Source organism: Carcharhinus amblyrhynchos, chromosome 7 (genome assembly GCF_965287045.1).
Source record: "Carcharhinus amblyrhynchos chromosome 7, sCarAmb.v2.hapA, whole genome shotgun sequence".
NCBI lineage: Eukaryota > Metazoa > Chordata > Chondrichthyes > Carcharhiniformes > Carcharhinidae > Carcharhinus > Carcharhinus amblyrhynchos.
This window is the reverse complement of record NC_137330.1, coordinates 53,150,286-53,164,693: the sequence shown is the minus strand read 5'-3', so window position 1 is coordinate 53,164,693 and position 14,408 is coordinate 53,150,286. Positions and strand designations below refer to the sequence as shown.

The window sequence follows — 14,408 nt, the reverse complement described above, 5'->3', positions numbered from 1 at the left end:
CCAATGTCTAATGGGAGATGGGGGAGACACTAGCAGTCCCAGAGACTTCAGTTCCAGGCCTGCTAATGATAAGCAAATTGCGGTTTTAATATTTAAATCAGTTCCATGCTGATATGTGGAGCAGTGCGGATGGTGGCATAAATCCTGGCCCCGGAGACGCACAGAGGCTGACGTCTCCTCTGCTGATGTCCCCCAGCCCTAGAGCAGCACAGCAGGCTGGGAGAATCACTCCCATCATCTTTCCTGATCAGTCAAGTGTAGGCTGTCCAAGATGTACAAAAGTGATGTTCCTATATCCTAGCTATGACTGGTTCTGCACAGCATGAATTGACCAATTGATGAATTGTAACAACCAGTTTTGAACAAGACACGATGAAAGATTTGTGAAGACCACAAAGGATATCGACAGCAATGTTGGTTTGCTTATTTGACACTGACAGCCTGTACATAGTGTTCCACTTAAAGAAGCCACAGATATTTGCACTGCACTATCATGGTGATCTAGACCTGCCACCATTGTGTGACTCAGCATTCACTGAGTTTCTGAAAACAGCAACTTCTGCAGTTGAATTCTATTTTAAGGACACCATCTATGGCCTAATAGATGCTGTTGCTATGGGATCTCCTCTCGGCCGAGTCTTGCAAATATGTTGGTTGAGTTCCATGATTTGATTTGATTGGATTTATTATTGGCGCATGTATTGGTATACAGTGAAAAGTAGTGTTTCTTTCATGTTATACAAAGCATACCGTTCATAGAGTTCCTCAGGGAGAAGGAAAGGAAAGGGTGCAGCATACAGTGTTACAGTCATAGCTAGAGTGTAGAGAAAGATCAAATAGGTCCATCCAAAAGTCAGATGGCAGCAGAGAAGAAGCTGTTCTTGAGTCGGTTGGTCAGGAGTCTTCAGGGTCCTGAGAATTGCCAAATCATTCATAGAGAAGGAAATGAGAGAATGCAGAATGTAGTGTTACAATCATAGCTAGGGTGTAGAGAAAGATCAACTTACTGCAAGGTTAGTCCATTCAAAAGTCTGATGACACCTAATCTCCTACTCTTTGCATATTTTTCATAGAATCATAGAATCCCTACAGTGCAGGAGACCATTTGGCCTATTGAGCCTGCACCGACAAAAATCCCACCCAGGCCCTATTCCCGTAACACCATTTATTTACCCTGCTAATCCCTCTGACACTAAGGAGGAATTTACCATGGCCAATCAACCTAACCCACAAATCTTTGGACTGTGGGAGTGAACTGGAGTTCCCAGAGTAAACCCATGCAGACACAGAAAGAACCTGAAAACTCAAGTCACCCGAGGCCAGAATTAAACATGGGTCTCTGGTGCTGTGAGGCAGCAGTGCTAACCACTGTGCCACTGTATCTCTCCATACTATATTTGATAGATTGGATGATATATTTGCTATAGTTAAATCTGCAGTTGCATGTAATAATTGCCTTATATGTCTTAATGGGCTCCATCCTGCGCTCAAATGTACCTTTGAAATGGAATAGTCAAATGAACTCCTTTTCCTTGACATTGTAGTTATTGCCAGAAGTTCCTCTATCATGGTTTACCACAAGCCTACCTTTACTAGTCAATATGTGTTGAGAATCTTATAGTTCCACCCACAATAATCTTTATTGGCAACCTCGTAAATTGGGCCCAAGGCATTTGGTTGCCATGTAAGCTTAATGCTGAAGTAGTGCATGTCGAAAACATCCTGTGGGATAGTGGCTATCCTGGTCAGGTCATTTATTTGCTTTCTATCATACAACACATGAACAGACCTAAGGCCATCACTTTAGGTCCTGAAAATACCCATTAGGCATCTCAAAAATATGAGCAACAGGTGAAGCTAGCTGTTTCACACTGCCACTATTGCCATTAAGAGAATGCTACTGTCAAACAAAAATCTATCACACAGATGAATAATGTTTCATATGAACTTCAGTGCCAGTGAGATGCTAGATATGCCGGCTGCCTGTACCAATAACTGGCGGGTCATATCAAACAGCATGTCTTTCCCACTGTTTGCAATAGGCAGGATACAGACCACATTCAACCAATTCATACTTCCAAAACTCAGAACACAGTGTCCAAATTGGATGTAATTCCATGATTGGACACCATTTGCTAAATAATCCTCATTGTGCTAAGAATTATGCTGAGAAACATTTTAAGGTTGTCACTCGGGCTGGTAGTATGGCACATTTGTGTACTGGAAGCTACATATATTGACACACAGGCCCTGCTGTTTGCAGACAGAAAGAACAATACACACATTAGGTCTGTTGCAGCTTAACAAAATGACTGTCAGCCATTTACTAGTTTATTCTTCAGGTCAATGTCTTGACATTCAGACTCGAGCAGCCTGGTTTAAATTTCACTTAGTGCCTGGCAATTAATTGTCAGTCACCATCAACTGGCGCATTCTCCACGATAATACCTTTATCTATCACAATCCACTTGCCAACCAATCAACAGTATAAATTTGTTTCACTTTATATCGGTATTCTTGCAATTATCCTGATCCGTGTGAGATGAAAAGCTTTGGCAAAAAATATCTTTTTTCAGCAAAGTAAAACATCTGCTAATAAATGAATTCTTTTCTACCCTGTTGTATGAATTTACTGATTCATACTGAGGCATGTTTCCATAGATGCTTAAGACTATCAGTACCTCTCACTTTCTTCAGACGAATGTAAATAATGCTGGGAGTTTATTTCAAAAGGTGGGAATCATTGTCAAGGCTAACCTCTCTCACATTCCTGCAGCAATCAGGGAATTGGAACCTTGTTTCTTTTTCCTTTTTTTCCTCTGGTCTAAAAGGCAATGTCCAATTTTAGTGTTTTTACTGAGATCACACAACAGAGATCAGGGGCTTTCATGTGTTGTATATCTCAGTACCACACTAGGCCATGCCATGCGCTTCCCAATAAGGCAAACAGGTAAACTTGAGAAGAAGTCTCCTTCTGCTTTAGATGTGCTTTAGACTGGCCCATACATGATGTGATTAAAACTGAATTCAACTGCATGATTTCATAAGCTTAATATATACTGAGATGGTGCTTTAGATGTGATGGTATGATTACATCACACTGCACAATTATGTGGTGGGGAACAGAAAGATGGTTACCCTGAACTTATCTCTTTTGTGGCCTGTTATTTTCTTAAAATGTTTTGTTTGCATTTTCTGGACAACTTTTATGGATGATTAAGCCCTCAAAATCCATGACTGTTCCTCTTCCATTAGAATTTCAGCAGGACCTTGCTGCAATGGTCATAACATTGGACCAGCCTTATGCTTGTGAAAGTGACAGAAGGGTTGAGGAATAAAAGAATGGCCAAAGGCCTGGAAACTAGGAGATACAACTACTTAAATGTTCAGGAACAACACTCTTGTTTAGAAGTCATTTTTCCCCCTATGTAATTAACACAATGAATGGAGTAGAAATATATGGAACTGAGGATGATACAATGTATAATGTGAGTTTTATTAACAGAAAAATTCAGAGGGGTGTCATAAAAATGTTCAATGATATTAATTAAATATAAATGATATAGAAAAGCCGACTTTATTTAGTTACATGTATTAAATAATCAGACAAAGATGATATCAAATAGGTGAACACCATTCAGATAGCTCAAGGTGTCTCAAACTCTCAAAGTATATCAAGGATATGCTCGTGTATATATCAAAATATAACAGCCTTTAAATTTGACATATCATTGAAATTATTTGTAGGATGTGAATGCCACAAGTGCTGAAGTAGCTTAAGTTTCAGTTCACAAAGTCCTTGAAAATAAAAAGAATTTGATAAGTTTTGTCACAACAATTTTTTGTGTTGCAGAATGGCTGTCATACTCCATCAATCAAACCCTTCTCACAGCCATGGTCATGCATTTGGCTACGAGGAGTTAGAAAACAGCACAGCTGACGAGCACTCTTCTCAACAAAACCACCTGGGCAACACAAGCGTGAGAGCAGCCTTCGTACATGTCATTGGAGACTTATTTCAGAGCATCGGAGTGTTTGTGGCCGCAACCGTCATCTTCTTTAAGGTTCTTGCTGTATCCTAATGACTATATTTATTTGGTATTTTAATCACAAGTTTATTTCACTGAGGAAATTTATCACTTGTGTGATAAAATAACAAAACCATATTATCAGATGTCGTTTAAAGATTGAAATTCTTTTGAGATCTCTTTTTACTGCACTGATGAATGCATTTGCATCTAATTTCTATTTCCTACTTTAATGAAGTCAACCATGTATTTATTTTAAATAGGTTAATACCTCAGCTAAGCAAACACTCGCAGAAATTCACAGTGATTATGTCAACCACTGCATTAAAAAAGAGCCCAGAGAATTTGCAACTTTCTTTTTAATTCCTCTGGAAACTAACATTTATACATCAATATTTTCTCGATAGTGAGAAACCAGGAGCTGTGGAGGAGCAAAGGGATTTAAGTTTTCAAATATGTAAATCATTAAAAACCAATGCACAGGTATGAAAATTAATCATAAAAGCTAATAGCATGTTGACCTTTACCTCATAGGAATTAGAATTTACAAGTGAGGAAGTGATTCTTCAATTGTGCAGAAGCCCATTTGAAGCATTTCACTTTGATCACTGTGCCTCAGGAAGGTTATGTTGGCCTTGTAAGGGATATAGTGCAGAATCACTAGAATAATAGCAGGATTAAATTATAAGCACAGTTTGTTTAAACTTTACTGGTATTGCCTTGCGTTTAGAAAGTGATCTAATTGGGTATTTAAAATGACAGGATTTGATAGAGTGAAGGAATGTTTTATTTGTAAATTTTAAAACAAAGTCTGGGTGGAATTTTCCAGCCAGGCTCGCTCCAAGACTGGAAAATCCTGCCTGGGGTTAACAGACCTTTGCATGGTCCTGTTCTGCTCATTACAATTTCTGAGGTGGACAGGACAGGAAAATTTCACTCTCTGTCTGAATCTTCTGGAACTGACTTTTCTTTTAAAGATGGACAACAAAATACTGCAGAGGGTGTCTGCCAATGATCATCTACCCTAACCTGTCGATTCAAAACTATCACGCTGTCTCAAATTGATGCATTCCAGAATGAGGAAGTGTCACTACCCATCACTTCAGGCCCCCCAAAGGGTATTCCCTGACTTGAATAGATCAATGTGAAACCAAGACAGTGATTTTCTCAATACTTCCCCTGCCTCCACCACAAGCAAATGCTTGCAAATAATGTGACCAATTAACTTAAGCCTAACACCATATTTGGAAAACGGGACTGTGAGAAGCCATGTGGTAAGACAGCCATGTTAGTCTCCCTGACTATTTCTAAAGTGCTGTGTGCACAATGGCAACAGCTGTAGCAGAAGTGAGGGCAGCAACTTAAGAACTGAAGACTGCAATATTGTTAAGATCTTCAGGACTGTTCATTTTCCTGTTTACCAATATGGCAAACCAACCTCTTAATAATAAGGCTATAACCAACATTGTGTCCTGCAAAATGGCTATCTCCTCTGCAATGACTCTGGCATATGATTTAACCCATTGGATTTACCTGGACGACACTTCTGGAGAGAAAATGCCTTCTTCATCAAGCCTGCAACCTGTGGTTTACAAAACAAGCCAGTCATGTGAATTACAGATTATTCTTTAGTTTATAATTTGCAAAAGTGCAATATTTTCTTTAGTTGTATTTTCCTTGTGTATGTGACTGGGTTAAGTGGTGATGTAGTGTTAGATTTTCAAGAAGAAATAATCCTCTTTACTTAAACATACAAAAAGCTTGTTGCTGATTTTTCAAATTCCCCCCTTCCCCCCAACTAACTAACCAGAGATTCAGAAATACACACAGCTTCTTTTTCAAAAAAACATACTGATTAAGGACAAGCAGAGAAGGGAGCAGAGGTTTCAGTAGTTTATCTCTTACTGTCTACAACAGCAGTAACAGAGAAATTCATAGTAGTAAAAAATGAGACATGCTGTCTTGGCTTTTGTTTCGCTCTCATTGGGACAGTTCACAATAAACCAATACTAAAAGGAACAGCAATTTATACACCATGAGAAGGGAGTGCTGATTAGTTGGCAAGTGAAATTTGGTTGAAGTGTTGCCATGGAGAACGCGCTAGGGAACACTTAACTGCAAAGCTTTGGTTCAAACTCAAACCAGGCTGGTCATCTCTGCTTGCTCATTTCCCATGGCGGTGCCTTGACCAATGTAATAGCTGTCCCCCAAGCTTTTATTTAGTTGAAAAAGATGTAATCCATGTACATGCTCCTTCTGTCAGCAAAGGACAGAGGCCTGTGTGTGAGTATCTGTAGCTTCTAGAATGAGTTTTTTAAAAAATCACACTGGGAGCCCAAATGATAATCTTAAATTTGTTTTCAGTGCAATTCTTGGCACATTCAGGAAGCAAACATATTGGCTGGAATTTTCCAACTATTCACACCAGTGGGATTTTCACAGGTGGTGCACCCCCACATGGGTTTCCAGCAACATGAGGTGCAGTCACTGAGAAATCCTACTCACATCAGCGGGATCAGAAAATCTCACCATCGCTGGTGAATAGTGTGCCACCGTTAACCATTCTTTTGGAAATGTGCAAGGGGTAGGAGGTTAGGTGTCATTCCATCAAAGGTACATTTCTCATGGAAAATGATAATGATATTAGCAAGAGCTGGGCTTAGAGGGGATTCCATGGCAAAATCATCTATTTGAGCATACACGTGTCATAAAACTGAATTCAGCTGTGTGAGTTCCATAGTTCAGTAAATACAGATTCAGACCAAGGCAGTGTGTCTGGATTGCCATAATATAGTGATATGGTGCAAATGTCTGTGGCTTCCTCGAGTGGTACATTGGTAAATAGGTTAGCAATGTTAAACGAGCACTTGGACACAGCATTGCCACTGATATGCAAGTTGGTTGCAAAGGTGAAGGAATTCTTTGCCATGTTCCTGGAAAGCTTGCTTGGAACTGGTTGTAGCAACTCGTTCAACCATTTGGCTAGTTCATGTTGTGAGGATGAACCTTTTCATATATGCAACAGATCTAAATTTCTATCCATTGTACCTGCCTTTAAACATGACCAGACAGCCCTAGCTAAAAGCGAGTTACAAGAATACTTGTTGGAGTTATGTAAGAGTAACAAGCTGCCAGGTGGTATAAATGATAGGTTTTGTCCTCACAGTTCACTGTGTGCATATATATGGGCTGCTCAAGGCACAAAAAAGTGATATCCCTTCATGCCATACCATACCTATGACTGGTTCTGCACAACATGAATCAGAGTCCACTTGCCAACCAATCAGTCTCTCTTCCTACACAGTATAAATTGTTATTCCCTTTACTATTGGTATTCTTGTGAACTGTCCTGATGAGTGCAAGGCGAAAAGCTTCAGCAGCATGTCTCTTTTTTTCAACAGCACTTGAGAAATTCTCTCTTTCGGAGTATTGAGAAAAAGAAGGCATGATCTTAAAATTTGAGGAATAAAATCAGGAAGTATGTATTTCTAAAGAAAAGGCACATTCTGGGAAGGTGTTAAATACACTAAGCACTCTCTTCAGCATTCTAATTAACACACTGGTATAAAATTCCTTCAATATGGTCATTAAGATAAACTTTCCCTTGGAATGTGCTCCCATTGCTAACGAGTGGCCAAGATCTTGCAGTAATGTGAGAACAGCCTCTAGGGATGGGAAATTCACCAATTCATCCACTAAGTGTTTTGCTTAAAATAATTGATCATTCTGATTTATGGGCAATAAAACTTGGAGGTCTCTGGGCTAGAACATATCCTATGTTTTCAGAAATAATTTCCTTTTAGGAAATACATTTTAATTAAATTGATAATTCCCTCGCGCATGGAATGTTGCTCATTTCTGGAACAATATGAAGTTGAGACTCTCACAGCCAATGATATATTTTATATGAATATGTAAATTTTCATTAAATCATAAGCTATTTTTAAACCAGTGATTTTCTTTCGCGTGTGTCAGCCTGAGCCTCTGGTTTCAAAGGTTATGCTTTGTAAGTCCACACAACAACTGAACCTTAGTCATTGCTCCAGTGAGCCACTGAGAGAATAATCTCTTTCAGATTAAAACTTAAACGCAAAACCTACCTACTTTTCAGATAGATGTTAAAGGTCCCATTGCACCAACTGAAAGCATACAGGTGTTTCCCCAAAGCTCCCAAAAATTGGAAGATAAATCTAGACAAGAAAGGCTCTTCCATGAATAAGGAATATCAGAGAGGGAAACACTGAGGACCCTGAAACTTGAACAAATGTGAATGAGAAATTCAGAAGGAAAGACTCAAAATGCTTACATCATTAATAGGAGAAAGAAGCAAATGGCTTTACTCAGTGGAGAAAGTAGGTTTGCCTAACTGAGGTAGGATTCAACTCCAGATTTGGCTGACTTGGCAAATAGGACTGAACTGAGAACTGACGAACGCCCACATACCAAGTGCAAAGACTGAGCCAGGAGCTGCACAGATTTAAAGAACGATGAGAGAAGTTCTTATAAGCACAATTGAGGTGGTCCTCCATTGTCAATTGGCTGATCTCTAACCAAATGAGGCAGTTGCATTGGCTTTTTGTGTGGCTCGCTTTAGTCTTCACTAAGAACACATGGAAGCCCTGTTAATGGAAATAATTGTAAACTCTAAGGGACTAGAATAAGAGGGAGGAAGATCCAGACATCGGAAGTATTTTAGTATTGATAAGAAATGGTGAATTCACTATTTTATTCACATCTTTGAGAAGTAATGGAAGCATTTGTGATCTGATATACACGGCCTTATGTAGGACTACAATTGGAATCAAAAATGATGAATTGCTATGGAGTGATAAAAATAATTAACATTGCCCAATTCAGCCAATGACTCAGTGAATATATTCAGTGAACTGTTGAACCAAACTTCCAGACCAGAAAAACATTTGACTTCATCCCTGGGTTATCAAACCTCTGGTAGGTTGGGGAGAGGGACATCAGACATGAGTCTCATTTTTAATCAATAGTTATTGACCTCTGTTGAAGCGACTTGAATAGATGTCATGTAGCAACAGGTTTAACTTGATCTTGATGTTCTCTTGGTTAATTAGCCTTCCAACATTCACGATCAAAGATTTGCATGAGAATAATGAACATATGGCTAAAGCTGTCCAAGGGAATCTATTGCTCCTCCAGCTCAATAAGGGGGTAATGCCTTCGGGAGAGATGGGGAGAAAATTAATCTTATAATCTATTTTATCATTTTAAATAAACTGAATAAAATCTCACAGATTTGTAATTGTTTTTTACTATGGAATCATCTCTTTTGAATATAAGCATGCTAGCTGGTCTCTTTATTGTTTGTTTTCAATTACAGCCTGCTTATAAAATCGCCGATCCTATCTCTACGTTCTTTTTCTCAATTTTTGTCCTGGGTTCCACCATTACTATTTTAAAGGATGTCTTCCGTGTACTCATGGAAGGTAGGACATATTTCAATGCAATTTCTTTAGAGAAATACAATCTATGCATTGACACATTACTCCCTCCCTCCAACCACATCATCAACAATAAAGTTGAAGTGTAACTTGTGACTAGTAAAGTAAAACTTGCATTTATACTGCACTTTGAGTCCACCGACATCATTAACAGGGGAAAGGTGCAAATGGCTTTAGTCAGTGGAGGAAATAGGTTTGCCCAATTGGGGCTGGATTGAACTCCAGATCTGGCTGACTTGGCAGAACTGATAAATGCCCACATACACAGTCCAAAGGTTGAGCCAGGAACTGCACAAATTTACAGACTGAAATAGGAGGTGAAAGAAGAGTGAGAGATACCTGGACTGCTTTACAGTCAATGAAATACTTTTCAAAATGTAGTTAATGTTGTAATGTAGGTTATTTGAAGAAAACATTTGCATGCACTTCATTGAGCTACTTGTCTATAAAATACTGTACTAGCTGATTAAAAGTTAGACTGAGGATAGAATCAAAATGGAAGATAGATGACCATAAATACAGATTTATAGCAAAAAAAGAAAATCTACAAATACATCAGGTGAGTGTATTTTTTCTGAAATTAAAAATACCAAATGTTGAAAATGTGCAACATCTACACGTATAATAGTTCAGACAATGGACAGTGATAGCTGCATCTGAGATCATAGTGTATGGTGCTAGAGGTGCTAATGATATGTTATTGCTACTATAGAGATGACCATAAAACATATTTCTTGTTGGATGACTGGAACAGAGTGGCCTATTTTCTTATTCTTTAACAGAAGAGTGTTGAATAAGATTGTGCTGGATTGTGCTAGATTTGCCCCAAATATCCTTGGTCTGTACGGTCACATTACTGTGTTGAGATATCTAATCCAGAAGTGGCTGCACAGTGTTGCTGCCACATCCTCAAGTAATTAACACCACTAAATGATCATACACAAACAGATATGAAACAGTGACACTTGCTGAGGGAAGGAAATGCCACAAATGTACAATATGCAAATACTGGTCAACAATACCACCTTAATTTATAAGGAACCGATAAACTAAAGACCCTGTTCCAGTGAGATTGTTCTTAGACACAACAGAGCAAGCAACTATTGCCAGAAATTTCATAACCCTTGTTATGATTTTCAAAGACAAAAATGTTTTGCAATTCAATTCCTTAAGAAGAAAATGACCATAGGAAATGTATTTGCATCACTTCTGAGTTTGAACAAAATCTTATTCTTTAAAATAAATAAATAAATAAAACAAATCCTACTTCCCCTGATTAGGTACTCCAAAAGGAATGAACTTCAATTCAGTGAAGGAAGTTCTTCTTTCCATCAAAGGAGTGAAAGCCATGCACAGTCTCCAGCTCTGGGCTTTGACATTAAACCAGCCTGTGCTCTCTGTTCACATTGCCATAGGTGAGTAATGCTATAATCATACCTTTTTACCATTTAATTACATCTTCCTATTTTGAAAGGAAATAGTTGTTGGTGTGTGACCATTCCAGTGGTTATTATGGGGATGAAGATAGATTGGAGAAGTTAGGATTTTTCTCCTTAGAGAAAAGACTGAAAGGAAATGTAATATTTATTCCAAATCATGAGGGGTCCGGACATAGGGAGAAACAATCTTCACTTATGAAAGAATCACAAACAAGAGGGCACAGATTTAAATTAACTGGCAAAAAGAACAAAAGCGATATGAGGAAAAACATTTTCACACAGTGTGGGGTTAGAGTTTGACATGCTGTGCCTGAGAGTATGGTGGGGGTTGGTTCAATTGAAACATTGTCATCTGAAAGGGAACAATGTGCAGAATTAGAAGGAGAAAGTCGGGGAATGGGAATAGGTGAATTGCTCATTCGGAAAGCTGGTGTAGGCATGATGGGCCAAATGGCCTCCTACTGCACCACAACAATTCTATAATTCTGTAATTGTGACAGTTGAGAATTAAGTTGTTTTCTTTTGCCAATACTAATTGCTTGGATGTGATTTTCAGCTTCAGATCAGTAGAGATGAGGGCATGTCTATATGGGCAAATGTTACCGAAATGAGATTGTGCTAAATAGTGAATGCTAGCCTCTGGGGATTGGGTGTAAGTCATACTCCAACTGAAGATTCTGTCAATAGATAGGGGGAATTTTTAAAGACTAAAAGAGAAGAGGGATTTTATTTTTAGCATCAACAGTACTATTGATACAGTAATTTCTTTAAGCAGATTAATATCATTTAACAATTCTTCAGCTGAATGTGCGTCATGTCTGGATGTGCATCATATCTGTCTTAAAAGAACAAAATTAATTTACCTTATAAACCACTGAAGATGAAATAACAACTATTTCTGTGGATCATCTCTTTAAAATAGAGTGAGGTAGTGAAGCTTGGAGAGGCAACCAGAGAAATCAACGACCATTTATTGTCTGTTAATTATACCCTTGCTATTACAGAGGAGAATGCAGATGCTCAAACTGTGTTGAAGGAAACCACTGAAATCCTTCGAAGCAAGTTTACCTTCCACACCACAACGATTCAAGTGGAAAAATTCTCAGAGGACATGTTAGACTGCAGCCTGTGTCAAGACCCAAAAGACTAAGATTTCTTTCAAACGTAAGATCCCAGGAGGTGCCATTTGTTGTTGTGTTGTACATTTGTCTCTGTAATTTACAGGTTTTTTGAAAGACTACTCCAGCTTACCCTTCTACAGGGCGCTGGATTAAACACTTTTAGTACGAGACTCGATTTCCCTCTGCAAAGCAAAAATCAAAAAGAAGAAAAAGATAGGAAGGAGAGATGAAATTATTCCAGAGCGAGTAGAAACCCTGCTGTGCAGTTAGCTGAATCAATAGGGCTTTTGATATTTCCAGGATAGGGAGTCATTAATGAGATAAGTGCAGGTTTAACAACTCTCATTAAGTAATATTAAGTTCCTAATTAGGCACAACTTGTGGAAGCATACAACAAAATCTAAAAAACTTGATACGTTCATTGTATTTATTAGCCAAAGTAAGTTGGTAGGATTTTTCTGAAGACTTCTGAACTCTGCCACTGGGCTGAAATCGGAGTCAGAAGCCCTCGCTATCTGGGCAACCTGTGATTCTTCTGGGATCATTGATCTAATTGCCAGAGGGCAGGCTTGCCATTCAATGACGTGGAGATGCCAGCATTGGTAAACACGGTAAGAAGTCTTACAACACCAGGTTAAAGTCCAACAGGTTTATTTGGTCGCAAACACCACTAGCTTTTGGAGCGCTCCGAAAGCTAGTGGTGTTTGCGACCAAATAAACCTGTTGGACTTTAACCTGGTGTTGTAAGACTTCTTACTGTATTCAATGAAGGACAGAGGGCAGGTTGTCAAAACTGGACATAATCAGAGGTTCGCTTGTGAGCAGCAGCAAAGTGCCATGGTAGGTAAGTGAGGGAGAGAGAGAGAACATCCCATAAATGGGGAGGCCTGCTTTCTAACTTTTTAAAAGTTAAAGTAAAATAATAGATTCAGCGACCTGATAATCATTGTGGGTGCGCACTGGAGCTCTTGCACAGGGCAGCCTGTGGCTGCTGCTGGAGCCAGCCAGGCCATAAGGGCCTCTAATCCTTCCTGGACGTTGGCAGCAGGCTGCTAAATTGCTTCCATGGCCTGGTGGGGTGGGGGTGAGGAACCTGGATGCAAACTAGAAAATCCCAGTCAGTTTCCTTCAGTAGAATGCAATTGGTCCTTAATTAGATGAATCAATATTTGTCACGTATCGGTGAGGAGTCTTGCTGTCCAGCTCTGGGAAAAGACCTGGGGGGCGGGGCGGGTGGGCACGGTGGTGGTGGTGGTGGCAAGTGAGCATGGAACCAAGGAGCTAGCATGCTGACCAGCAATGATATTTTTAGTGCATACCTGTCTCTGTTCCCAGCTTGGGTGGGAGTTAAAAAAATCCTCCATAAAAATTTCTGTTTAGCTCATTATTTGGCCTGACACCCTTGGCTTCAGTCAATTATTTTTGACTGTGACAGTGGGACTATCCATTTGTATAATCAGGATCTTATTAGGCTTGCTCAGGATAAATATATGCTTTGTAAACTGTTCACAGGGTACAGTATTGGTGATGTTAATCCAAATGAAGTTATTAAGGGAACACATTAATTCTTGCCATGAGGCCATGCAAACTAGGCACAAGGATTGGTTAAAAAAAAATTAGACCTTGGCTATCATGGAGATAGTTCATCATCTTTAAAAGGTAATGTTAAAAGATAATGTTTGGGCAGCCTGCTTTACTGGCAGTACCCTTGTAGACATGACATGGGTGGAGAAAGGAAAGTGAGGGAATTTAATTGGATATATTTGTGTATTTTACACACAGAGTGTTCTGATTGCAAACCCCTTTGCAACCAAGAAACCAGAATGAAGCTCTGAAATTAACAGTGCAGAATGTAGATTTAACAGGGGATGTTTTAGTGGATTGAGAATATTTGGTAGGATCGTGGAGCCACCCCAAATGCTCTTTGTGCCGAAGGCTCTAAAGATGCTTTAATATGGCTCAGCTGATAAGTGCAAATTGAATGGTTAACAGTGGACAGTGATTTTTTTGGGAACATCCCAGGTATGGAAAAACAAAGTGCAAGAGTTTCCATTTTGACAGAGTAATTAGAAGAAAACATTAAGCATGCATGGCCTAATGTTATAGGATAAATGCAACAACACTTGCAAACTGTTGGCATGCATCATGAGATCAAACCTCCAGGATTGGTATAATTGGCATCCTTGTTGCTTCACGTGAAAGTTATTTTCTTAAAGTTTATCTTATTGCGGGCTACATCCAAGGCAGGAAAACCTATGTAGTCAAGGAGTGTTGCCAGCATGGCTCAGGATAGCTCAATTTCAGAAATGACTCCAGCATCTGGTTTAAAGAGACCTAAAAATTGTGTCT

General features: G+C 39.1%; 1 protein-coding gene across 1 annotated transcript in view; it reads left to right on the top strand.

Annotated features, from left to right (window-relative positions):
* Positions 1-12,650, top strand: part of slc30a2 (solute carrier family 30 member 2) — an 83,771-nt gene extending 71,121 nt beyond the window's left edge. Inside the window, exons 5-8 of the mRNA XM_080193274.1 lie at positions 3,854-4,064; positions 9,379-9,484; positions 10,780-10,914; positions 11,943-12,650. Coding sequence (XP_080049400.1) covers positions 3,854-4,064; positions 9,379-9,484; positions 10,780-10,914; positions 11,943-12,088 — 598 coding nt within the window. The 3' untranslated portion in view covers positions 12,089-12,650. The remainder of the gene's footprint in view (positions 1-3,853; positions 4,065-9,378; positions 9,485-10,779; positions 10,915-11,942) is intronic.
* The last annotated feature ends 1,758 nt before the right edge of the window (positions 12,651-14,408 follow it).